The 26,707-nt window shown below is 42.0% G+C and overlaps 1 protein-coding gene and 1 pseudogene across 2 annotated transcripts in view; one reads left to right on the plus strand and one right to left on the minus strand.

Moving 5' to 3' along the window:
* The window catches only part of LOC308254307 (ankyrin repeat family A protein 2-like), an 88,239-nt pseudogene extending 73,732 nt beyond the window's left edge, over positions 1-14,507 (minus strand). Inside the window, exons 1-2 of the transcript in view lie at positions 14,331-14,507; positions 13,965-14,204 (exon numbers count right to left, since the gene is read on the minus strand). The product of the transcript in view is annotated as an ankyrin repeat family A protein 2-like (transcript). The remainder of the gene's footprint in view (positions 1-13,964; positions 14,205-14,330) is intronic.
* CCDC3 (coiled-coil domain containing 3) overlaps positions 1-18,653 on the plus strand; it is a 128,998-nt gene extending 110,345 nt beyond the window's left edge. Inside the window, exon 3 of the mRNA XM_080678732.1 lies at positions 16,718-18,653. Within this exon, the coding sequence (XP_080534858.1) occupies positions 16,718-16,993 (276 nt within the window). The 3' untranslated portion in view covers positions 16,994-18,653. The remainder of the gene's footprint in view (positions 1-16,717) is intronic.
* Positions 18,654-26,707: the final 8,054 nt, after the last annotated feature.

The raw sequence follows: 26,707 nt of genomic DNA on the forward strand, positions 1-26,707 counted from the left end.
TTTGAGTTTGTTTTTGTGTATGGTGTAAGTTGGTGGTCTAGTTTCATTTTTTTGCATGTATCTGTCCAATTTTCCCAACACCAGAAGAGACTGTCTTGACTCCATTGTATGTTCATGCCTCCTTTGTTGAATATTAATTGGGCATAGTGGCTTAAGTTGATTTCTGGGTTCTCTATTCCATTCCATTGATCTATATGTCTGTTCTTGTGCCAGTGCCAGGCTGTTTTGAGAACAGTGGCTTTGTAATACAGCTTGATATCTGGTATTGAGATCCCACCTTCTTTGTACACTGAATATGTGTTGCTTATATAGTTTCAAAAGGTGTTATTTAAAAAAGATAAGGAATGGGTATCCCAGTCTACCTTTCTTCTTACTGAGAATAAAAGAACAGGCTCCCCTATGACAACCTTCCCAACCCCCTGCAGCAAGCACTCTGTCAGGCGCGGGCATGGAGCTTTCCAGGGAAAAACAGACTTGTCACAGGCGAATGCTGGGGTGCTCAGACATCTGACAGGCGCGTGCTTCTTCTTAGCCAATCGGCCTGGTGTGACTGGGGCCTGAGGAAGGGCTGTACATTAGGAATCTTGCTTCGGGCCCCTGACGGGATCATTTGTTTCTCTTGGGTTCCTGTTCAAAGAAAATGTGGCCGTACCTGTTTCAGCTTGGCCTGGCCTTTCCCCTCCTCTTCTCAGCTTATTAAAAGGTACAACAAAGCTAAATAAGCAAATAATGCCTTGACCATATATATATAAAAGAAGTTTTCTAAAGAGATTGATGCCATTTGGAAAGTATTCCAGAGAAAGAACAGTTTCTTAACGAAACACACCTATTTGAAAGTATAGCTCTTATGTGGAAATTCCTGCTTTCTTGATGAAAAAGAATTTTCTTTTGAGGCAATGGTCAGGATTCAGGGGGCCCTCCTTGAGATACTGTTGGCAGTGGCTTCATCCTATTATGGGTTTACCCTCTATTCCTAGGGCCTAGGGTCTCCCTACTTGTGACAGCCCACTTTTCTGCGGAGTTGAAGACCTTGGGTTCACTTAAGGGTCCTTGGTCACTGGACAAGTTACTAAGAGTCCTTCTGTGTCTTTCTGCTGTTATTCAAGCTTTACCCCTATCAGAGAGAGGCTGTGGGGATTGAGAATGACAAATTTCACTCAGATTTTTAGTTGTCTAAGCCAACTCAAGTTAATAACTACACTATCCTCACCCCCCCAACCCCCAACCCTCACACATACACACTTGCAAGTTAACCCTTGAACAACATGGGTTTGAACTACACAGGCCCATTGATATTATATGCAGATTAAAAAAAAGAACTACCTGTACTATTTTCAATCTGTGGCTTGGAAACTGGATGTGAAGGGCCCACTGTGTGTATTGTTTGACACCATTTTATACAGGGGACTTGGCATCCCTGGGTTTTGGTATTTGAGAGGGGTCCTTGAACCAATCCCCGATGGATACCAAGAGACAACTAAGTTTTGGGGGAATCAAAAGTTATATTCAGATTTTTAACTGCACAGGGGTCGGTACCCCTAACCCTTACATTGTTCAAGGGTGTCTCCTGTTCCCTTTCTTTCTTTCTGATGGGGCTCATTTTGGCCAGAAGAGGACAGTGTTGCACTTGTGGTCTCCCCCAGAACAGTGGCAACCCCAAGAGGCCAAAGCTCTTTATTAAATGACAGGTATTTTTGGAACATTTAACTTGATTCAGATTTTGTATTGTAGCCCTAATATGGCCAGGTGACAAGGCTACAAAGAACAAGGTGGAGTTGGCCTTTAGTGAGTGTACGCCCCATGCTTTGTGGTGCTTGGTATGTACTGTATGGGCAGCTACAGGGGCACTGTGGACATGGGAGCAGGAAAGGTGATGCACACCTGGAGACCCTGTGGAAAGTGTCACGGAAGGACCCACAGATGGTTACAGCATTGCCAGACAGAGGCGAGGGAGACAGGCCTCCAGGAGGAAGGAAGAGTGTGGCGGGGCCCAGAGATGGAAAAGAACAGGATTACTGGGGACAGCCAGGAGACAGGTTGCTTTGGGCATAAAGTGGATGAACAGAGGGATGAAAAAATGAGACTGGAGATCTAGGCCAAGTCTAATCACAAAGGTTAAGGGTGTTAAAAGATGCCATAACAATGACTAACATTTAGTGAACACTTACTGTATTTTAGTCCATTCAGACATCAGCACAGGGCTGCCATAACAAAATTCCAGATTAGATGCCTTATAAACGGGATTTATTTTTTCACAGTGCTAGAGGCCCCAAGATCCAGGTGCCAGCATGGTCAGGTAAGGGCTTTCTTCCAGGTCTCAGACTTATTTTTTTAAAATATATTTTTACTGATTTCATAGCGGGTGGGAGAGGGAGAGAGAAACATCAACGAGAGAGAATTGTTGACCGGCTGCCTCCTGCATGCCCCCTACTGGGGATTGAGCCCGAAACTCGGGCATGTGCCCTGACCAGAAATCCAACTGTGACCTCCTAGTTCAACCACTGAGTCACACTGGCTTGGTAGGTCTCAGACTTCTTATCTTTATGTGGCAGAAGGGGTGAGGGAACTCTTTTATGACATTAATCTCACTCATGCGGGTTGTGCCCTGAAGACCTAATCACCTCTCGAAGGCCCCGCCTCCAGATACCATCACATCAGACATTAAGATTTCAACATATGAATTTTGGTGAGAGACATTCAGACACCAGCACAGGGTATGGTTCTCAGCACAGGGTATGGTTCTGAGTACTTTACAAGCAAAGCGCATTAAATCTTTGAAACACCCCGTAAGATGGGACCATGATTCTCCCATTGCACACATGAGGGCAGTGAGTGCTGCAGGCTGGGTCCTCTGGGAAGCAGACTGAGCTGAGTAGTGTGCAGGAGGTTTTTATCTTCTATTGAGTGCTCCTGGGTTCAACACCTGAGGGAGGGAAGGGAAGGAGAGGGACGAGCAGGACTGAGCAGCGGGAGAAGCTAGACTGCAATGCAGTCTCACCAGAGGCCATAGCCTACCTCAGATGTGCTCCGAGGCTGGGAGGGCCCTTCAGAAATGATCCGGGCTGGGAGGAGGGCCCTGGCTTTCATATCCTTGGTTAAGCAGTCATTGGATGTGGGCACCCTCGGAAGGAGGTATATGGGAGTGAGGCAGCTCCCTTAAGTTAGGGGCAGTTTCTGGAGAGAGACTCAGCTGAGGGCTGTCAGCATGCCAGGAAGCTGGGGAAACAATGCCTTTACTCCCCCAGGGGGTCTGGCAGGTGCAGCAGAGATCCCACTATCATAAGCTTGAGAAGCTAGCCAAGGTGACACTGCTCCTCAGTGGAAGAGGCAGGACTCAAACCAAGGCAGGTGCCTCTTGTCCATTTTACTGTATTGCAGGGTATGTGTTGGGGATCGATGGATATTTCTAAGCAGAGGTAACTTGCAGCTCAAGCCTTACTTTAGAAACCTTATTCTTTTTTTTATGGGAAAAGTTATAAAATTTTATTAAGGAATACAAAAGGTTTTCCTAAACTATACAAATTCAGTGAAATGCCAAAAATCCCAAAAGTATTAAGAAAAAATACAGAGATGAAAAAGAGTATAATTTTGAAAAGGAACAAAAAGAGAGAACCTAACCCATCAAGTATTTCAAATTCAAACTCATAGTTTTTTTAAAGTGTGGTTTTAGCATAATGGCAAACAAATGGGTCAGAATATAGCCCAGAAACAGATTCATTTCTACATGGGAACTTGGCATTCAATAGAGGTGGTGTCAGAAATCTTGTGTGGAAAGATAATTTATGCAGTAGTGTTTGGGAAATTGGCTAAAATATTTGGAAAAATTAAGATATAACTAGGTTCTGACCTAGGATATAAACATAGAAACTTTGTCAAGTTTAAAGAGAGAGATAGTAGCCATGCAGTGGGTAAAGCCAGGATCAGTCCCTGAGTTTTATGAGAATATCTGTGTCCCAGATTCTCTTTTAATCAAGAGAAACTTTCATCCCTTTGGAGAAAGGCTATAACATCTCTTTTACCCTGAGCTCACTTAATCATTTCACCTATGTCCCAGACCTAGGAATAATTAAAAAACCACTCCAGGCGACTAGCATGGATACCTTAACATCTACATATCAGTTTCTATGTTTTACACATTGGTGAGATCTCAGACTATTACAGTCCTAATAACCGTGGTGTTATGGTTTTCTGCACGCAAAAGACTGGAAGCAGCAAATTAAAATTAGATCATAGGGAATGAAGTGAAGTGCAGGCTCAGAGTAAGGTTTACAATGAGAATTGATGGTAGGAAGAATAGCTGCAACACTTTCACAGTTATTTAGTTGTATAAATCTTGTTTCCACCTCAAAAACAGTGATTCAAATCTGTGAGAAATGGTTCTCAAGCCTAGCTGCTTATTAAATTACTGAAAAGCCCCTTTTAAAAAAAAGTGATGCCCAAACCCCCATTTCAGAGATTCCTGTTCACTGGTCTGGGGTGGGGTGCAGGCACAAGTATTTCATATACATTTCCTAGGTGATTCTAATGAGCAGCCTGGGGTTGGGGGTGGGAGGTGGGGATCCACTAGCTTAATGGTCTGGGGCCAGTGGTGAGCCCAGACCTATAGGTGCTTTTGCAGGCCCGTATAGCTCACCATGATAAGGAATGAAGGTTAGGTTGACAGTGGTTACCAGGATTTTCTTTTAAGAGGAAAACACTTTGTATATTAGAAGTGATTTTAACAGAAAATAAGATAACCTAGAACTAAATGACATAGAGACATATATTCAGCTCTGTGTCAAAGAGAGAAATCTAGAAGAAACTGGTGGAATGAGGCTGGCACCCAGCATCTCTGGCCTTCCTAACCTGTCCCCCCTGTGGACCAACAGCTATGTGCCCACCAATCAACTGGGGATCTTGTTACCATGCAGATTCTGACTCAGTAGGTCTGGGAGGTCTGGAGATTCCGCAGTTCTCACGAAGTCTAGGTGATGCTGATGTAGCTGGTCCAGGAACCACATGTAGCAAGGCTCTAACTCACACTGATGGCCAGGACTCACTCGCAAGCCCCTTCTTTGGAATCCAAACAAGGAGGATGAATTGCCTGAAGAATGAATTCTGTTGGGATTCTTGATAGCTGGAACCACTCTGCCCAAAATCAGTGGCTTTCCTGAACTGAAGTAATGAGTTGACCCATCTCTTCTGTTAACCATCCCTGCTCCCACGAGGCAACTTTATTGGATGGCCAGGGACTGTGAGTTAGATACAGGCTTAGAGCATTGAGTGTGGGCCATTCATTAGAAAAGTGTGGCAATAAGATGGCAAAGGATGGCAGATTTCAGGGTTAGAGTCCAAACTGGATCCAAGTCAGGACATGAAAGTATTAGTTAAGGATTCTATTCTTAAAATTACTCAAAATAATTACTTTATGGCACTTTCTACATGAAACAGCCACTTAATTATCATCAGGTCGCTAGCAGACTAATAAACAAAGCATTGGAAGGCAGATACAACTCCAAAGTGAGGCCGAGTGGCTGTAGGGCCCCAAAAAGGGGTGGATACCCTGGTGGAGAGGCTCTCCTGTCTGAGATCACACAGCTGCCATTGTTTTCCCTCTTGTGGAATTTCCTTGGAGAAGGCTCAGGTTCTTCACAGAAACTGCCCAATGAAACCCCAGTCATCCTTCTTCACTTTGCAGTTCCTGGAACCCCTTCGCAAATGATTTTCTAAATCCTCTACAATAATGATGCATTCTCTTGCCCTCATGTGAAATTGCAGAAGATACTGTTTTTTCAAAGGCAGGGATCATATTCCCAGATCATTCAGGAGTGTAGCCAGTCTAATGGGTCTGATTCTTGTTTTGTTATTTGTTTCTTTGTGGCCTCTTTAGAAAAGCAGAACAAGTGCTGATGAAATTGGCAGACCACTAGGGCCAGAGATGCTGGGTGCCAGCTCCATTCTGGGTCCCGGAGCCATGGATATGGCTGGGTCAGTGGCCCCAAGGCTCCGGGTGCCCCCTTCCATTGTCACATGAAGTCATCCCAGTAGTACTGTTTAAGTAGTACTGTTTAAGTTGGACTTGTTACCACTTTCGTTCTCAGAGCTCATGACTGGGCTAAGACCTTTCCCACAGAGCATATTACCGTCTGCTCTTGCTCCCAGTGGCTATCTGGGTCTTTGTTGTCCAGAGATAAGCTATTAGGCTAATTTTCACTTTCACGACATTTCAAAAGACCACAGATTATTTTCTTGGTGCCTTCTGAGGGTGACTTTCTTCCCCTCCTGGTACTCCTATTATGTGACTATTGTTACATTTCACAGTATCCCACAGTTCCCTCAAGCTGTTCTCCTATTTTTTAATTCTTTTTGTGTGTTTTGTTCTCTTGAGTGATTTTTTCCTAGCCTGTCTTCTAATTCACTGATCTAATCTTTGGCTTCCGCTAATCTGCTGTGTATTCCTTCCAATGTGTTCTTTAAAAAAAAATTTTTTTTTATTGATTTCAGAGTGGAAGGGAAAGGGAGAGAGAGATCGAAACATCAATGATGAGAAAGAATCATTGATTGGCTGTCTTCTGCACACCCCACACTGGGGATCAAGTCCGCAACTTAGGCATGTGCCCTGACCAGGAATTGAACCATGACTTCCTTAGTTCATAGGTCAATGCTCAACCACTGAGCCATGCTGGCTGGGCCCAATATGTTCTTTTTTAGTGCTGTCAATTTCTGACTTGTCTTTTTTTCATAGTTACTATATCTTTTCTCATGCTGTTGAGCATTTTTGCCATCATTATTCTAAACTCTATATCTGATAAATTTCATATTTTCACTTCATTTAGCTCATCTTCTGGAGAATTCTCTTGTTCTTTCATTTCGGGCTTGTTTTTTTTGTTTCCCCATTTTGCTGCCTATTTGGGTTTATGTCTGTGTATTAGGTAGATCTGCTATCACTCCCAATTTCTAATGCTGGACAATGCCAGATGCTGTTTCTGACTGGCCCTGAGTACCCTGTTTGGAGCTATCAGCAATCCACAGCTTGTGGCTCCCCCTGCTGGGATGGATGTCTTTAGAAAGGACCAAGATTTGTACCAAGGTCTGCTTTTCCTAGCCCCAGGCCCCGAATTAGACCAGACAAAGACTCAAAGCCTCCAAAGATCTGCCTCTGCCTGCAGTCTGATTGTTATTCAGTCTTGATTAGCCTCAGGATATCAACCACAGGGTTGGGTAAGAGTTTTTCCAACAGGGTGGGCAACTGCTTCTGCCTACAGGCCGACTGTTATTCTCAGTCACTTAATGGGCCTTAGAAACTCCATAGGGTGGGGCAAGGGGTTTTCAATAGGGTGGGCCAATCCCTCCCCCTACCCCCCCACAGCAAAAGCTATCTGCTGGAGAAAGATGTCCTTTGCAGCAGTGGTTGCCAACCATTCGGACCTCACGGACCACCAGTGGTCTGCGGACGACTGGTTGGTGACCGCTGCTCTACAGTATGAGAGAATGACTCAGCACAGGAAATGGGGTATCTGCCTTCTGAGCTCTAACCCTAGAGCCCCCAACCCTGGCTTCTGCTCACAAAGCTCGTCCATTCTGCTCTCCCTCTGCCAGAGCCCAAGGAGAGTGGCTGCATGAAATTTTGTGTGTTGCCCTTAAGAGTGTGCCTGCATTTCCAGCCATCTCTCCCTGGCAGATAGAACCCCTGCTGCTTTTCTGGGGAGCCCAGCTTGGGATTTAAGCCCCAGAATTCTCAGTATAACCCCCCTCCCCACCCCCACCCCACACAGCTGAGATATCTCTCTGGAACTTCAGCTGCTGTCTGTGGGAGCTTAGCCGGCCCTTTTGTGCCTCTGCACTTCCTACTAGTCTCTAAGCAGTCTCCACTTTCCATCCTTGCTCCAGCTAGTCTTCAGTTGATTATTCAGGATGGTCTTTCTGTATTTTAGTTGTAGTTCCAGTTTGGTCCTAGGAGCATGCCAGTGTAGCCTCCACTTACTCTGCTGCCATTTTGGAATGTTCTTCTCCTACTTGATTTCTAGTTTCATACTATTGTGGGTAGAAAAGATGCTTAATATGATTCCAATCTTCTTAAATTTATAAAGACTTGTTTAGTGGCCTAACATATGATCCCAGAGAATGTTCCATGTGCACTTAAGAAAAATGCTATAGCTTTTGATGAAATATTCATGATATGTCTGTTAAGTCCATCTAGTCTAATGTGTTGTTTCAGACCAATGTTTACTTATTGATCTTTTGTCTGAATGATCTATATATTGATCAATGTAGGGTGTTAATTTACCCTATTATTGTATTTCTATCTGTCCTGTTAGGTGTTAATATTTGTTTTATACAGGGGAAGGCAAAAGTAGGTTTACAGTTTTGAGTATCTGAAACAGTTTATTCTTATTATTTGTATTACAACTGTAAACCTACTTTTGCCAATGCCTGTATCTTTAGGTACTGCTCTATTGGGTGAATAAATGTTTATGGATGTTATATCCTCTTGTTGGATTGATCCCTTTATCATTATTTAATGCCCTTCTTTGTTTTTGTTGTAAAGTCTCTATTTGTCTGATATAAATGTAGCTTAATCAGGTTTATTTTGATTTCCATTTGCATGGAATATCTTTTTTTTTAATTTTCTTTATTGATTAAGGTATTACATATGTGTCCTTATTCCCCCATTACTTCCCACCTCCCATTCATGTCCCCACCCCCTGTTCTCTGGGTCCATTGATTAGGCTTATATGCATGCATATAAGTCCTTTGGTTGATCTCTCCCCTTACCCCACCCTCCCCTACCTTCCCTGAGGTTTCACGTTCTGATTGATATTTCTCTGTTTCTGGATCTATTTTTGTTCATCAGTTTATATTGTTCATTATATTCCACAAATGAGTGAGATCATGTGATATTTATCTTTCTCTGCCTGGCTTATTTCACTTAGCATAATGCTCTCCATCTCCATCCATGTTGTTGCAAATGGTAAGAACTCCTTTTTTACTGCAGCGTAGTATTCCATTGTGTAGATGTACCACAGTTTTCTAATCCACTCATCAGCTGATGGGCACTTAGGCTGTTTCCAAATCTTAGCTATGGTGAATTGTGCTGCTATGAATATAGGGGTGCATATATCCTTTCTGATTCGTGTTTCTAGTTTCTTGGGATATATTCCTCTAAGTGGGATCACTGGGTCAAATGGGAGTTCCATTTTTAGTTTTTTGAGGAAACTCCATACTGTTCTCCACAGTGGCTGCACCAGTCTGCATTCCCACCAGCAGTGCACAAGGGTTCCTTTTTCTCCACATCCTTACCAGCACTTGTCGTTTGTTGATTTGTTTATAATAGCCATTCTGACAGGTGTGAGATGGTACCGCATTGTCATTTCAATTTGCAGCTCTCGGATAATTAGTGACTTTGAGCAGGTTTTCATATGTCTCTTGGCCTTCCTTCTGTCTTCTTTTGAAAAGTGCCTATTTAGATCAGTTGCCCATTTTTTGATTGGGTTGTTTATCTTCTTTTTGTTAAGCTGCATGAGTTCCCTGTAAATGTTGGAGATTAAACCTTTATCGTTGATATCATTGGCAAATATGTTCTCTCATGCAGTGGGCTTTCTTGTTGTTTTATTGATGGGCTCCTTTGCTGTCCAAAAGCTTTTTATTTTGATGTAGTCCCATTTGTTTATTTTCTTTTTAGTTTCCATTGCCCCAGGAGCAGTATCAGTGAAGAAATTGCTTCGGCATATGTCAGAGATTTTTCTGGCAGTGGATTCCTCTAGTATTTTTATGGTTTCTCGTCATATGTTTAAGTCCTTGATCCATTTTGAGTTTATTTTTGTGTGTGGTATAAGTTGGTGGTCTAGTTTCATTTTTTTTGCATGTATCTGTCCAGTTTTCCCAACACCATTTATTGAAGAGACTGTCTTGACTCCATTGTATGTTCATGCCTCCTTTGTCAAATATTAATTGAGCATAGTGATTTGGGTTGATTTCTGGGTTCTCTATTCTATTCCATTGATCTATGTGTCTATTCTTGTGCCAGTACCAGACTGTTTTGCGAACAGTGGCTTTGTAATACAGCTTGAAATCTGGTATTGAGATCACACTTACTTTGTTCTTCTCAGTATTGCTGTGGCTATTCGGGGTCTTTTTTTATTCCAGATGAATTTTTGGAGAGTTCTTTCTAGGTCTGTGAAATATGCCATTGGTATTTTAATGGGGAGTACATTGAATCTATAGATTGCTTTGGGTAGTATGGACATTTTAATGATGTTGATTCTCCCAATCCATGAACATGGTATGTTCTTACATCTGTTTATGTCTTCCTCTATATCTTTTTTCAATGTTGTGTAGTTTCCTGTGTATAGGTCTTTTACCTCCTTGGTTAAGTTTATTCCTAGGTATCTTAATTTTTTTGGTCGATGGTAAATGGGATTGCTTTTTTAGTCTCTCTTTCTGTAAGTTCACTATTGGTGTATAGAAATGCCATAGATTTCTTGGCGTAAATTTTGTATCCTGCTACATTGCCGAATTCATTTATTAAGTCCATTAGTTTTTTGATGGAGTCTTTTGGGTTTTTTATGTACAATATCATGTCATCTGCAAATAAGGACAGCTTTACTTCTTCTTTTCCAATTTAGAAGCCTTTTATTTCTTCTTCTTGTCTAATTGCAATGGCTAATACTTCTAGTACTATGTCAAACAGGAGTGGTGAGAGTGGGCATCCCTGTCTTGTTCCTGTTCTTAGGGGAAATGGTTTTAGTTTTTGCCCATGAGTATGATGTTAGCTGTGGGTTTATCATATATAGCTTTTATTATGTTGAGGTATGATCCTTCTATTTCCACCTTGTTGAGAGTTTTTATCAAGAATGGGTGTTGGATTTTGTCAAATGCTTTTTCTGTATCAATTGATATGACTGTGATTTTTATCTCTCAATTTGTTTATGTGATGTATCACATTTATTGATTTGCGGATATTGTACCATCCTTGTATTCCTGGGATAAATCCTACTTGGTTATGGTGTATGATCTTTCTGATGTAGTGCTGGATCTGATTTGCTAGAATTTTGTTGAGGATTTTGGCATCTATGTTCATGAGGGATATTGGCCTGTAATTCTCTTTCATTGTGTTGTCTTCATCTGGTTTTGGTATTAGGGTGATGCTGGATTCATAGAATGAACTTGGAAGTGTTCCTTCCTCTTAAATTTTTTGGAATAGTCTGAGGAGGATAGGTTTTAGTTCTTCCTTGAATGTTTGGTAAAACTCCCCTGTGAAGCCATCTGGTCCCGGGCTTTTGTTTGCTGGAAGCTTTTTGATGACTGCTTCAATTTCTTCCATAGTTATCAGCCTATTGAACTGTTTAGATTCTTCCTGGTTGAGTTTTGGAAGGTTATATTTTTCTAGGAATATGTCCATTTCCTCCAGGTTGTCCAGTTTGTTGGAATAGAATTGTTCATAGTATTTTTTTAACAATCCTTTGTATTTCGGTGGGGTCTGTTGTTATTTCACCTCTTTCATTTCTGATTTTGTTTATTTGGGTCCTCTCTCTTTGTTTCTTGTTGAGCCTGGCTAGAAGTTCATCAATCTTGTTTATCCTTTCAAAGAACCAGCTTTGGTTTTGTTGATCTTTTGTATTTTTTTTTTTGTCTCTATGTTGTTTATCTCTGCTCTGATCTTTTTTATTTCCTTCCTTCTACTTACACTGGGCTTTTCTTGTTGCTCTCTAACTCTTTGAGTTATAGGGTTAGGTAATTTATTACCATTGTTTGTTTTTTTTGCAGTACGCTTGTAGAGCTATGAACTTCCCTCTCAAGACTGCTTTCGCTGTGTCCCATAGATTTTGGATTGTTGTGTTTTAATTGTCATTTGTTGCCATGATGTTATTTCTTCCTTGATGTCTCTGGTAACCCAGTCATTATTTAATAGCATGCTATTTAGTCTCCATGTGTTTGATTTTTTTGGATTGTTTTTATTGTAGTTGATTTTCAGTTTTATGCCACTGTGATCTGAGAAGATACTTGATATCATTTCTATCTTCTTGAATTTGAAGAGACTTTACCTATGTCCCAGCATAGGATCACACCAGCCCCAGCAGCCACGGATTTTTCTAGGCACAGACTTCCCCCAGTCCTCCAGCTCCGGCAGTACGCATGTTTCTCTGTCCTGCCGGGACCAGAGACCTCATGTTATCCCAGGCAAAATCTGACCTTTCCGTGGTGGAGTGTAGAGCTCCTCTGAATCCGTGTGTTTGCTCCAATTGGGGACCGGTGATCTGGGGTTAGCAGCTGTTCGGTGGGTGCCGCAGTTGTTGGTTTTCAGGCTTCTGATAACATCCACTTTCCCCTTCAAGATGGCGTGGTCTCCGCATCCGAGCTGGTGGCTCCGGGAGGGAACCCAGCAGCAGTGGGGGCTGCCCCGTCAGGGGAGCCCCGTCCAGCAGTTCCCCACCTTCTCCTGGAGTGTAGCTGTCCCTTGACTCACCAACAGACACTCTCCGTGCGATCCTCAGCTGTTCTTTCTATCTGCTCTGGGACAAGGCTTGGGACACATCTGTCTATTCCACCACCATTTTTTTTTTTTTCCTGCATGGAATATCTTTTTCCATCCCTTTACTTTTAGTCTGTTTATGTCCTTAAAGCTGAAATGAGTTTTTTATAACTAGCATATAGTTGGATTTCTCTTTTTATTTTATTATATATGTTTTTAAAATTGATTTCAGAGAGGAAAAAAGAGGGAAAGAGAGAGAGAAACATTTATGGTGAGAGAGAATCATTGATAGGCTACCTCCTGCATGCCCCCTACTGAGGATTGAGCCTGCAACCCAAGCATGTGCCCTTGACTGGAATCAAACCCCAGACCCTTCAGTCTGCAGGCCGATGCTCTATCCACTGAGCCAAACCAGCTAGGGCTCTCTTTTTTAAAATCATCTTAGCCACTCAGTGTCTTTTGATTGGAGAATCTAATCCATTTACATTCAAAGTAATTACTGGTCGGTATGTACTTATTGCCATTTTGTTAATTGTTTTCTGGCTGTTTTGTACCTCCTCTGTTCCTTTCTTTTTCTCTTGCTCTCTTCCTTTTTGATTTGATGATATTCTGAAGTGTATGATTAAGATTCCTTTGTCTTTTGTGTACTACTATAGGCTTTTGCTTTGTGGTTACCATGAGGCATACATAAAACAACTTATATTTATGTCTATTTTAAGTTTATACCAACTTATTTTCAAACACATTCTAATGCTCTTTTTATCCCTCCCAACACACATTTTATTTTGTTTTTGAAGTCACAATTTACATCTTTGTATCTTGTGTATTCATTAACAAATTATTGTAGATATAGTTATTTTTACTACTTTTATCTTTTAACCTTCATAATGGCTTTATATGTGATCAAGCTGTCACCTTACTACAGACAGGCATCCTTAAGGACAGGGATACATTCTGAGAAACATGTCATATGTGATTTTATCATTGTGCAAACATCATGGAGTGCACTTACACAAACCTAGAGGGTACCGCCTACTACACACCCAGATTATATGTCCATTACTTCTACCTGTACAGCATGTTATTGTTTGAATACTGTAGACAATTGTAACACAATAGTAAATATTTGTGTATCTATACATATATAAACATAGAAAAGGTACAGTAAAAGTACAGTATAAAAGATAAGAAATGGTACACCTGAATAGGGCACTTACCATGACTGGAACTCGTTCTGGGTGAGTGGTGAGTGAATCTGAAAGCCTAGGACATCATTGTGCACACAGGCTACACTAAATGTATAACAAATAAACCTTAGCTTATTTTAACTTTTTTACTTTGCTCTTTTGTAATAATACTTAGCATAAAACACAAAGACATTGTATAGCTGTACAAAAATATCTTTTTTTTTTACCAGTTTCTTCTATTATTTATTCCATGCATGAACTAACAAAATATATTTTCTTTATTTGTTAAAAACTAAGACACAAATCACACACACATTAGCCTATACCCACACAGAGTCAGGATCATCAATATCACTGGCTCCCAGCTCCACTTCATGTCCCCCTGGAAGGTCTTCGGGGGCAGTAACACACATGGAGTTGCCACCTCTGGTGATAACACTGCCTTCTTCTGGAACACCTCGGGAAGGAGGTGTCACTCTTTTCAGAAACAGATCCATGATGTTTGCTGGTTTCTTTTTTGCATCATAGATGATGCAACATGCACATTCCTCTTTATCAATGAAAACCTTTTGGGGTTGGGAGTCCATGTTTTCAAACTTTTTAAGGAGCTTCCTGAGGACTGCAAAAGCTTCCACTGTGAGTTATCTTGAGGGTTCTTCCTTTTCTTTTCTTGCAGTTTCCTTTTCTCATGCCTCTTCTTCAGCAATGCATTCCTGTTCCCCATGAGTCAGTTCCTCAGGAACCAGCTCTAGGAGCTCCTCAATGTCATCCTCACCCACAGCTTTGATTTTTGCAGGCACCTCATCCTTGGCAAATCCTTTGAAGTCCTGGATGAACCCCTTGAGTATCTTCTTCCAGATGCCATTCATACACTCTTTGGTCACATCATTCCAAGCCCAAGCAAGGGTGCCGATTCAGTCATAGATGTTACAATCCTTCCAGAATTGCATCAGTGTCTTCCTCAGTTGCAGCAATGGCCTGGGTAAAGGTCCTTCTCAGGTGTAGTAGGCTTTAAAAGCTGATCCATTGTTGGATCAAAGAGGTGCTGTGTTTGAAGGTAGAAACACCAGTTTGATGTTGAGGTGAAGATCAGTAAAAGGTGGGTGTCTGGGGGCAGTATCCACAATAAACAAAATGTTGAAAGGTATGTTATTCCCCCCATAATACTTTTCCACTTTGCTGGCATAACAACTCAGGAGGGCATCTTGGAAGAGAAGCTGGGTCATCCATGACTTCTTAGTGTGCGTGTTTATTGATATGCTCGAAGGCCCTGGGGTTCTCACTGTGCCAGATCACAGAGGGTTTCAATCTGTGGCCTACAACATTGCCCCACTGCGCCGAGTGGGGTAACCAGTTAAAAACTATTTCTCTACTTTCTATAGTCCTATGGGATCTGCAAGCGAGCCCCACTGGCTACCAGAACCAAGTGATCAAGGAGTGTCTCCTGGGTACAGCCACAACCACTGGGGCACCAAATGTGTGCCCAAGCTCCTCTCTGGGTGGTACCAATCACCCGGAGCAAGGCAGAGGCCTAGCCCACAGTGTTTGCAGGAGTTTGCAGTAGGCCTCTAGATGTGAACTTAATTAGAAGCCTCTCATGCTGCAACTTTAAGATAAGCAAGTAGGCCTTTCACAGGAAGACTGGGTGCTTTTCAGTCTGCTGCCTCTGCTGGGCCCTGGGGTGGGTGAGTCCATGTGGGAGCTCTGAAAGAACTGTTTCTCAGCTCACTGTAGCTGGGTGGACACAAGCCCCACTGGCTTTCTTTGGGGATTCATCTCCCAGGTGCAGGTCATAAAAGTTGGAACCCTCATCATGTGGTTCAGACCCTTCACTCCCATTTCAATGTGGGGTTTTTTCCTTCTCATTTGCCCAGTGAGTAGGAGTCACTCATTTAGTTATTGGGTTTCTTTATAGGAAACTTCTGTATGTAGCTGTACATTTGGTGCATCTAAGGAGGGAGGAGAGTTTGGAATTCTCCTATGTCACCATCCTGTATCATAACTTATTGCTTATGTTTTTGATGATAGCCATTCTAACAAGTGAGGTGATAGCCATTCTAACAAGTGAGGTGATACCTCATTGTAGTTTTGATTTTAATTTCCTTGATGATTAGTGATGTTACATAGTGATGTTGCATATCTTTTCATATACGTGTTGGCCGTCTGTATATCTGCTTTGAGGTCCTTCGCCTGAGAGGGGCTGGAGCTAGTTCATGGACCACTGCAGGCTCCGCAGCTGGGACCGAGGTTTGTCTGATGCATGGGCCGGCGAGTCTCCTCCTGGGTCCATTGGTCTAAGGCTGCTGAATCCCCAGCTCCCACAATGGCACTTTTGTTGGATGCTAAATTGTTTTTGGAGGGTGGGACAAAACAAGGATGTCTTAAGCCACCATGATGCTAACATCACTTCTCAATCTTCTTATAACAAACAATACTGTCATATATTTGTGCATGTGGCAGTTTACACATGCGGGAGTATTTCTATGAGAAAAAGCCCAGAATTACTAGATCAAAGGGAACAGGAAGCTTTCACTTTGATAGATGTAACCAGATTGCTTTTGGCAGCAGTTTACACTCTACCTACAGTACATGATGCCTACTTCCCCACATCCTCACTGCTTGGTTTTACCAGTCTGTGAAAAACAGCAATTCACTGTGGCTCTAATTTGCATTGATCTTATTATGAGGGAGGAGGCTAAGATGCCCTTCCCATGTTTAAGAGAAATTTATAATACCTTCCCTGTGAACTATCCATATTCTTTGTGCATTTTTCTATCTCCAGTTTTGATCTTTTACTTCTTGATTCACTGAAGCTTTCTTTTTTGATAGGAATGATAAGTATTTAGAATATCCTTGTAAAACAAGATTATCCAAGGAACTCAAGTATAGAAAGCACAAGAGGGGCCCTGTGTATGTTTGAGGTCAGGGCGGGATCCACGGGTGAAACTGAGGAAGGAGTCCTTGTGCTGGAGTCAGTGCTGTGGGTGATATTAGGGTCTGTGTGGCTGGGCACTGGGGCTGACCTGGGCCAGTTTCCTGGAGCTCACTGCCTCTCCCTCCGTGGCATCTATCTCCCCAGCTCATGTGCTCCTCGGTGCAGAAGGCCCTGTTTGAGGAGGAGGACCACGTCAAGAAACTGCAGCAGAAGGTGGCCACGCTCGAGAAGCGGAATAGGCAGCTCCGGGACCGGGTGAAGAAGGTCAAGCGGTCTCTGAGGCAGGCGCGGAAGAACGGCCGCCACCTGGAACTAGTGAACCAGAAGCTCAGTGAGAAGCTGGCGGCCACAGCGGGAGTCCTCCCGCACATCAATGCCCTCAGGCGAGAGCCTGCAGGCAGCACCTACCTGCGGGGATAGCGGGGACCCCACGGTGCCTCAGCCACACTGCTGGGTGCATTGCCTCTCTCCAGGGAATGGAGGGTGATGATGGTGTTGGACATACACATATTTCAGATCTTGTAGAAGATATTTTTACTCTGCACTTGGTAGTGTCTAGCTGGTTTAAAGGGGAAGTATTGTTGCTCCTACCTGGCCTGGTCCCAGGCACAGTGCTTCGAAGTCCATAAGCGGCAGCTTCCTGGAGGCTGGGTGCTTGCCTAGGGCCTGTCCTCAGCTTCTGGGAGAACATTTTAGACTCTCTAAATGTATGAGACATCAAGGAGCTTGGGCTTATTTCAAAAGAGAAGGTAGTATGGTTGTAGCTCCGAGCTACAGAACAACTACTAGTTCTGAGGAGTGATCTGAATCATGTCATGGAACCATCTGGTGTCTCATTTTCTGATCTTTGGAAGAGCATGCTGGCCTTGCTAAGCACCCAAGGATGCCTAAAAGTAACATATGCAGGGTTTCCCTCCTCCGGCCAGCATTTTCTCACAGCTGAGGCACATTAGACTTAATGAGCTCAGCACAGGTAGGGGAACTGAGTTGGGCAGTAGGTCATTAAAAAGAGAAATTATACCCAATTTCCAATACCAGCTTTAATCAAGAGAGACATGGCCTCTAGGGGCCTGTCAGGTTTCATCACACCACATTCTGAAGTTGGAAAACCCGAAGTTGTATCTTAACCCCTTCTAAATTTTAACTTCTGTTTGCTCAGTAATTTCTCTCAATTTTTCCAAATTCAAGGTGAGCTGTCTTCTGTAAAGACACCTCCTATGTATTGGGGTCAGATGACCTTACCTTATTCCCATCCAGGTTCCCAAAGGGCTTGTTCCAGGTGCTCCAATCTCTTGCTTCTTTATGCAAACCCACCAGGACTGACCTTGCCCTGGAGTAATATTTGTACATTTGTACACATTTGTACACCTATAGTAACTGCACCTGTATACAATCAAAACACTCATCCTCTTGGGATAGAAACCTTTAAAGACAGTCCTACAAGTAAAAAGTAGAGTGTTCACTATACGTACCATTTGAGCTCTTGACTTAGGCACATTCAATCAAGTCCCAGTTGTGTTAGTGAGAGGTCAGTTGAGGGTCCTCTCTTGGTTATCCTCTATTGCTGGACTCCAAACCATGTTTCCCTCCCCCGCTTTTCCAGAGAGAAGCTTCTGGCCTTTCACTGGGGGATCAGCTGCCCATAAACCACCCATGACAGTACAGGGCCTGATTACTGTCTTTGACAATGGCAATGGCAGTCACTGTAAGATTTCAGTCCTACTGGCAACCAGTCTTGGGGGTGGACTTTGTGCCACTTGGGTCTTGGTGGCAGGCTCCTGCCTCAGGGACATATGCCCTGGACTGGATGGCATTGGAACTTCTTGCTCAAGAGCACTTCATTTCCAAGCTTCTGCCAGCACTTTATTAGCTGTATATTTCCTAGTGGGGTACAAGAGAAGGTGCATCTTCTAGATTAGTCTTCCTGGGGACATTTCCTTAGGGCGGTTTTGCTTTCACAGAAGGGAATGACAAGCCTAAGGGTGATTTACAGTCAGTGTTTGCAGAACTGTGGAAGCTGGGTCTCTACAGCTGCAGTATGTTCTCCTTTTTCAATAAATATGAGCAATATTTCAGTCATAAAAGTAAAGCAATGTGTTCCTTTTGGGTCAGGGAGATGTCAAGATTTGGCCTGGAAAGGCAATTTAGATCCTCGCGGTGGGGGGGAGGGAGGGGCCTGTGTGAGTAACACCTGGGGCATTTAGGACACCGAGCTCAAGCCTTCTTTGCTTTCCCTGTTGAGATGTGGCCTAACCCTGCCTCTCTTGGGGTTTCCATCTCTCAATACACCTGCAGAAAAGCGCTGCTCCTCAGACGGGATGGCAGCTTCATTAATCAAAGTCATCAAAAGCATACCCAGATCAGCTGCCAAAGGGGACTCCCCGGGTCCCTGTTATCTGCTGTGTTATCTTAACCATAGTCCTTGCCACCTGTTTATTGTATTAGTAGGATTTTTAAAAAATAGAGAAAAGCATACCACTACAGAAAATCATCAAATCAAAAAAGAAGAGAGCAAATAACTTCCATTTGGTTTGTTGTCTTTTTGTTGACAGTTTCTTTTGCTGTGCAGAAGCTTTTTAGTTTGATGTAATCCCATTCATTTATTTTTGCTTTTGCTTCCCTTGCCTTTGGGGTCAAGTTCACAAAAGTTTTTCTAGGACCAAAGGCCATAAGGTTAATGACTATGTTTTCTTCTGAGTAGTTTATTGCTTCAGGTCTTGTGTTCAAGTCTTTAATCCATTTTGAGTACTCACACTACACAACAACAACAAAATAAAACAATCTGATTAAAAAATGGGCAGAGAACTTGAATAGACACTTTTCCAAGGAAGACATAAAGAGATGGCCAACAGACCTACAAAAAGATGTTCAACATCACCAGTTATTAGGGAAATGAAAATCAAAACCACAATGAGATACGATTTCACACTTATTAGAATGGCTATTATCAAAAATATAAGAAATAAGAAGTGTTGGAGAAAAGGGAACTTACTACACCTTGGTGGGAATGTAAATTAGTACAGCCACCATGGAAAACAGTATGAAGGTTTCTCAAAAATTAACAATAGATCTACCATATTATCCAGCAATCAATATCTTGGATATTTACTGCCCAAATATGAAAAAAAAACTTATTTGTAAATATATATGTCTCCCTATATTCAATTCAATATTACTTTTAATAGCCAACACATGAAACAATCTATGTGTCCATTGTGGATGACTGGATAAAGAAAATGTGATATATACATATGTGTGTATACACAATACTACAGTGTGTGTGTGTGTAATGTAATACTACTCAGTCATAAAAAAGATGAAATATGGATGGATTTTAAGATTATTATGCTAAATGAAATGTCAGATGGAAAATGTCAGACAAAAATCATATTTCACTCATAATTTCAGGTGTATAAGATTCCTGAAATCTGTTTCATGCTTCCATGCCTCTGATTCTGTTTTATTCATCAGTTTATTTTGTTCATTAGGTTTCTTGTTCATTTTGATTTTTAGATTTGATTGATATATTGATAGATTATGTAAAATATAAACAAAAAGTACCAAATAGTAAAATAAAAGCAAACTCTTAACTACAAACAAGAGGAGGGAGGTTACCAGAACGGAAAGGGGGAGGAGCAAAGTAGGTTAAGGGAATAAAATATATGGTAATAGGAGAAAACTAGACTTTGAGTGGGGGCACATAATACTAGTAGAATACACAGATGTTGAATTACAATCTTGTACACATGAACATTTTTTAAAATCTTCATTGTTGAGAGTATTATAGCTGTCCTCCTTCCCCCCACCCATTGCCCCCCTCCACCTGGTTCCTGCCCCACCCCAGGCCTTCACCACCCTACTGTCTGTGTCCATAGGTAATATCTTTGGTTAATCTCTTCCCACCTCCTTGCCCCCTTCCCTCTGAGATTCCTCAGTCTGTTCCATGCTTCCATGCCTCTGATTCTGTTGTAATCACCAGTTTTTGTTCATTAGATTTCTTGTTCATTTTGATTTTTAAATTCAATTGATAGATATGTATTTGTTGCCATTTTATTGTTCATATTTTTTAAATCTCTTCTTCTTGATGTTCTTAAATAATACCCTTCAACATTCAGATAATACTGGTTTGGGGGTGATGAACTTCTTTAACATTTTCTTGTTCGTGAAGCTCTTTATCTGACCTTCAATTCTAAATGAGAGCTTTGCTGGGTAGAGTAATCTGGGTTGTAGGTCCTTATATTCATTACTTTGAATATTTCGTGCCACTCCTTTCTGGCCTGCAAAGTTTCTGTTGAGAAATCAGCTGACAATCGTATGGGCACACCCTTGTAGGTAACAAACTGCTTTTCTCTTGCTGCTTTTAAGATTCTCTCTTCGTCTTCAACCTTTGGCATTTTAATTATGATGTGTCTTGGTGGGCCTCTTTGGGTTTCTCTTGTTTGGGACTCTCTGTGCTTCCTGGACTTGTAAGTCTATTTCTTTCAGCAGGGGAAGTTTTCTGTCATTATTTCTTCAAATAGGTTTTCAATATCTTGCTCTCTCTCTCCTCCTTCTGGCACCCCCATAATGCAAATGTTTGGATTCTTGAAGTTATCCCACGGGCTCCTTACAGTTTCTTCATATGTTTTTATTCTTTTTTCTTTTTGCTCTTTAGAGTGGGTGCTTTTTGCTTCCTCATATTCCAAATCATTGATTTGATTCTCCAAATCCTCTACTCTACTATTGAATCCCTGTAAATTTTTCTTTATTTCAGTTAGTGTATGCTTAATTTCTGACTGGCCCTTTTTCATGTCTTTCCAGTCTCACTAAGGTCCTTAAAAGTCTCATCAAGATCCTTGAGTAACCTTATAACCATTGTTTTGAACTCTGTGTCCAGTAGTTTGCTTGCTTCCATTTCTTTCATTTATGACATGTTTCTTTGTCTCCGCATTTTGGTTGCTTCTTTGTATTTGTTTCTATGTGTTAGGTAGAGCTGCTGTGTCTCCTGGGATTGGTAGAGTGGCCTTGTGTAATAGGTGTCCTGTAGGGCCCAGTGGCTCAGCCTCCCCAGTCACCTGAGCTGAGCACTAAGTGTGCCTCTGTGTGGGCTGTGTGCACAGTCTTATAGTTGAGCCTTGATTGCTGTTGATGTCTCTGGGAGGAGATGACCTCCAGACCAACTGGCTGTGAGGACCAGCTGCAACTACAGTGAGAGAGCTGCTGTGCAGGGGGTGAAGTCCAGCTGTGAAGCAAGGCGGGCTGGTGCTAGTGCCAGGTCTTGTGCCTTTTATTGACAGGTTTTGGGCACACTGTCACCAGCTGCAGGTTGTTTGAGAGACTTTAGCCAAGTCTGAAGCCTGAACCAGGGCAGGCCATTCATATAGAAAAATTGCTGCAAACAGCTTGGGTAGGGCTGAAAATTGGATGGGTCAGAGTTTCAGGGAATCCACAGAGTGGAGCAAACAGTGTGCTTCAGGCTGACTGAGACTCAGATATGGGTGCCAGTCAGCCCTGCAACAGGGGAGGTCCCAGCACAGGAATAATGACCCTTGCCAGCACATCCGTCAGGGAGAGAGCTGCCTCTGAGTTCCTGCCCTGATGTTAGACAGTCCAGTTCCTCCTTGTATGCATCTGTGGCTCCTGGCACTGGTGCTCAGAGGAAGTGGGACCTTGTAAGTTTAGTTTATGTGTGGCCCTTTAAGTGGAACAGCTGGGTCTCCAGCAGCCTCCATGTCACTGAACCCCAAAATCTTCTGGTTTTTACAGCCCATAATTATGCAGACTTCTTTTGCCAGGTCTGGGAGCCTGGGCTGGGGGTCTGGTGTGGGGCTGTGACCTCTTGCTCCTCACAAGCAGCCTCCACAGAGACAATCTCCCTCCTGATTAAATAAATGCCACAAGTGGGTGTTGGACCAGCCAATTCTGTGCCTCGAACCCCCACCCCCAACCAGTCACTGTGTGCTTTTTTTCTTTACTTCCCTAGTTGTAGGACTTCCATTCAGCCAGTTTTTAGGTGGTTCTGAATGATGGTGGTTCTGTATTTTAGTTGTAATTTTGATGTGGTTGTGGGAGGCAGTGAGTGCAGGTGTTTACATACACCACAATTTTGGTTCTTCCATCCCCCAATTTTTAATTAACCAATGTTATGCCAATAAATTTTATTTTAAAAAAGTAACTAAAAAATAGAGCAAGACAAGAAAAAAAGAACACAAGAACTACAAAACAGCCAGAAAACAATGAGCAATATGTCAGTAAGATACCTGTGAATTTACTTTAATTATAAATGGACTAAATTCTCCAATCAAAAGACAGAGTGACTAAGTGAATTAAAAAAACAGGATTCAGCCTGGCTGGATCAGTTGAGCATCAACCTATGAACCAGGAGGACAGGGGTTGATTTCTGGTCAGGGCACATGCCTGGGTTTTGGGCTCAGTCCCCACTGGGGGGCATAGAGGATGGAGCCTATCAATGATTTTCTCTCATCATTGATATTTCTCTCTTTCCCTCTCCCTTCCAATCTCTGAAATCAATGAAACAATATTTTAAAAAAATAGGATTAATTTATGTACTATGTATAAGAAACTCACTTCAGCTTTAAGGACACACACAGACTGACAGTGAAGGGATGGAAAAAGATGTTACATTAATTAGAAACCAAAAGAGAACAAGGTAGCAATACTTATATTTGACAAAATAGATTTTAAGACAAAGATTGTAATAACAGCCAAAGAATGTCATTATATAATGTTAAAGGGGTCAATCCAGCAAGAGAATATAGCATTTGTTAATATTTATGTACCCTACTTAGGAGGACCTAATTATAAAAAACAAAGGTAGAAATAGCAATATAATAATAATAATAATAATAATAATAATAATAGGGGGATTTAATACTCTACTTTCATCAATAAATACATCCTTAGAGAGAAAATCAATAAGGAAACATTGAACTTAAATAATACATTAGACCAGATGGACTTAGCACACATTTACCAAACATTCCATCAACAGTAGCAGAATATGCACTCTTCTCAAAAGCAAATGGAATATTCTCCAAGACACATCATATGTTAAGCCATAAAACAAGTCTTAATAAATTTAAGAAGACTTATTTCAAGCATTTTTCTGACCACAATATTATGAAACTAGAAATCAATTTTACAAGAAGAAAATTGGCAAATTCATAACCATGTAGAGATTAAACATGTTACTGAACAATCAATGTGTCAAACAAGATGAAGACAAATGAAAAAAATATATTGAGACAAATGAAAATAGAAATGTAACATACCAAAATTAAGGGGATACAGCATAAGCACTTCTAAGAGGGAATTTCATTCATAGTGATAAACATTAGAAATAAGAAAGATCTCAACCTAACTTTACATTTTAGGGAACTAGAAAAAAAAAGTCTAAAGTTAGCATAAATATAATAAATATAAAACCAGAAACAAATGAAACAGAGACTAAGAATACAATAGGAAAGATCAATAAAACTGAGAACTTGGGAGAACCAAGATGGTGGCATAGGTAAACACCTATACTTGCTGCCTCTCACAACCACATCAAAACTACAACTAAAAGACAAAACAGCTATCATCCGGGACCACAGGAAAATTGGCTGAGTGGAAGTTCTACAACTAGGAGGAAAGAAAAAAGCACATTGAGACTGGGAAGAGGTGTGAAGGTACTGAGGTGCATGTGAACTGGGCTGGCAACTGGGTGCGCTGTTGTTTTTTTCAATCGGGAGGGAGATACAAGCTCCTGATTGCTCTGAACTCCAGTTCCGGCGAGACTCTGGGGACCTAGACTCATATGGAGAAACTGGACTGTCTGGCACTGGGCTGAAACGTGAGGGCAGCTTTCTCTCAGAGGTGCTTGTAGTGATCATTGTTCCTACGTGGGGGCTCGGGACGCGGAGACGCCGAGAAGGCTGACTGGCAGCTATTGCTGTTTGCTCCACCCTGGTGATTCCCTGAGACCCCGCCCCACCCAATTTACAATCCCACCCAAGCTGTGTGCAGAGGCTTTTGCATATGAATGGCCTGGCCTTTTGTAGCCTAATCTAACAAACTGCAGCTGGGTCAGAGAGCTCAAAAGCTTCCAAAAGAAGGTCCAAGACTCTTGGTGGCAGTAGACTGCCTTGCTTCATAGCTGGGCCTCATCTGGGCACTTCCAAACCCCAAACAAAGAGGAGGAATCTGCAGATCTCTCTGTAGCTCCTGCTGGGTGGCCTCAGGCAGTAGCTGACTTTGCATCTCCTTGGAGACCCAAGAGCCAGTGTACCCAGTGGTCTGTGTGAGACCATACCAGATTACAACTCTTCACATCCATAAGCGACACACTCAAGGGGCAGACTCAGTGAGCACCAAAGCCCCACTGAAGCAAGTCCTGCCCCATAAGGGTGTCTCCAGCACAGCAGTTCTCCCACTGTAGACAAAGCTAGTCCTCACAGCCAATTGGCCTGGAGGTCAATTCCTCCCAGTGATACCAACAGTAATCAAGGCTTAACTACAACAAGACTATGCACCCAGCCCACAAAGGGGTGCACCAAGAGTGTCCACATCATGTGATTGGGGAGGCTGAGCCACTGGGCCCTATAGGACACCTACCACACAAGGCCACTCTATCAACACAGGGAAGCAGCTAAAATGCAGAGACAAAGAAACATGTCACAAATGAAAGAAATGGAGGAAAGCAAACTACTGGATATACAGTTCAAAACCACAGTTATAAGGTTACTCAAGAATCTTCTAGAAACCTCCGAGGAACTTAGTGAGACCTTCAAGGATCTTAGTGAGAATGCCAAAAAAAAAAAAAAAAAAAAAAAAAAAGGAAAAGGACCAGACAGAAATTAAGCATACACTGACTGAAATAAAGAATAATATACAGCCCTAACTGGTTTGGCTCAGTGGATAGAGCATCAGACTGTGGACTGAAGGGTCCCAGGTTCGATTCTGGTCAAGGGCATGTACCTTGGTTGTGGGCACATCCCCAGTAGGGGGTGTGCAGGAGGCAGCTCGTCGATGTTTCTCTATCATCGATGTTTCTAACTCTCCCTCTCCCTTCCTCTCTGTAAAAAATCAATAAAATATGTTAAAAAAAGAAGAATATACATAAATTCAACAGTAGACTAGAGGATCCCAACAATCAAGTCAAAGATTTGAAATAAAAGGAAGCAAAAAAACACCCAACCAGAAGAGCAAAAAGAAAAAAGAATAAAAAAATATGAAGCTAGTGTAAGGAGCCTCTGGGACAATTTCAAACATACCAGCATCCAAATTATGGGGGTGCCAGAAGAAGAGAGAGAGCAAGATATTGAAAACCTATTTGAAGAAATAATGACCGAAAACTTCCCCTACCTGGTGAAAGAAATAGACTTACAAGTCCAAGAAGCACAGAGAACCCCAAACAAAAGGAATCCAAAGAGGACCACACCATGACACATCATAATTAAAGTGCCAAGAGCAAAGAATATTAAAAGCAGCAAGAGAAAAGCAGTTAGTTACCTACGAGGGAGCACCCATACGATTGTCAGCTGATTTCTCAACAGAAACTATGCAGGCCAGATGGGAGTGGCAAGAAATATTCAAAGTGATGAATAGCAAAAACCTACAACCAAGATTACTCTACCCAGCAAAGCTATCATTCAGAATTGAAGGTCAGATAAAGACCTTCACAGAGAAGAAAAAGCTAAAGGAGTTCATCACCATCAAACCAGTATTATATGAAATGCTGGAGGGTATTCTTTAAGAAGAGTAGGAAGAAAAAAAGGTAAAGATAAAAATTATGAACAACAAAGTGACAACAAATACATATCTATCAACAAGTGAATCTAAAAATCAAGTGAATAAAAAATCTGATGAACAGAATAAACTGGTGAATATAATAGAATCAGGGGCATAGAAAGGGAGTGGACTGACAATTCTCGGGGAGAAGGGGGTGTGGGGGATGCAGGAAGAGATTGGACAAAAATCTTACACCTATGGACGGGGACAGTGGCCAGGGGTAAGGGCATGGGGTTGGGTGGGTTCTGGGTTGAGGGGAGCTATGGGGGGAAAAAAGAGGAACATTTGTAATAATCTGAACAATAAAGATTTATTTTAAAAAACTGAGAACTTTTTTTTTGGTTAATCCTCACCTGAGGATTTTTT

This window comes from Plecotus auritus (assembly GCF_963455305.1).
Source record: "Plecotus auritus genome assembly, chromosome: 1".
In the NCBI taxonomy this organism is placed as follows: Eukaryota; Metazoa; Chordata; class Mammalia; order Chiroptera; family Vespertilionidae; genus Plecotus; species Plecotus auritus.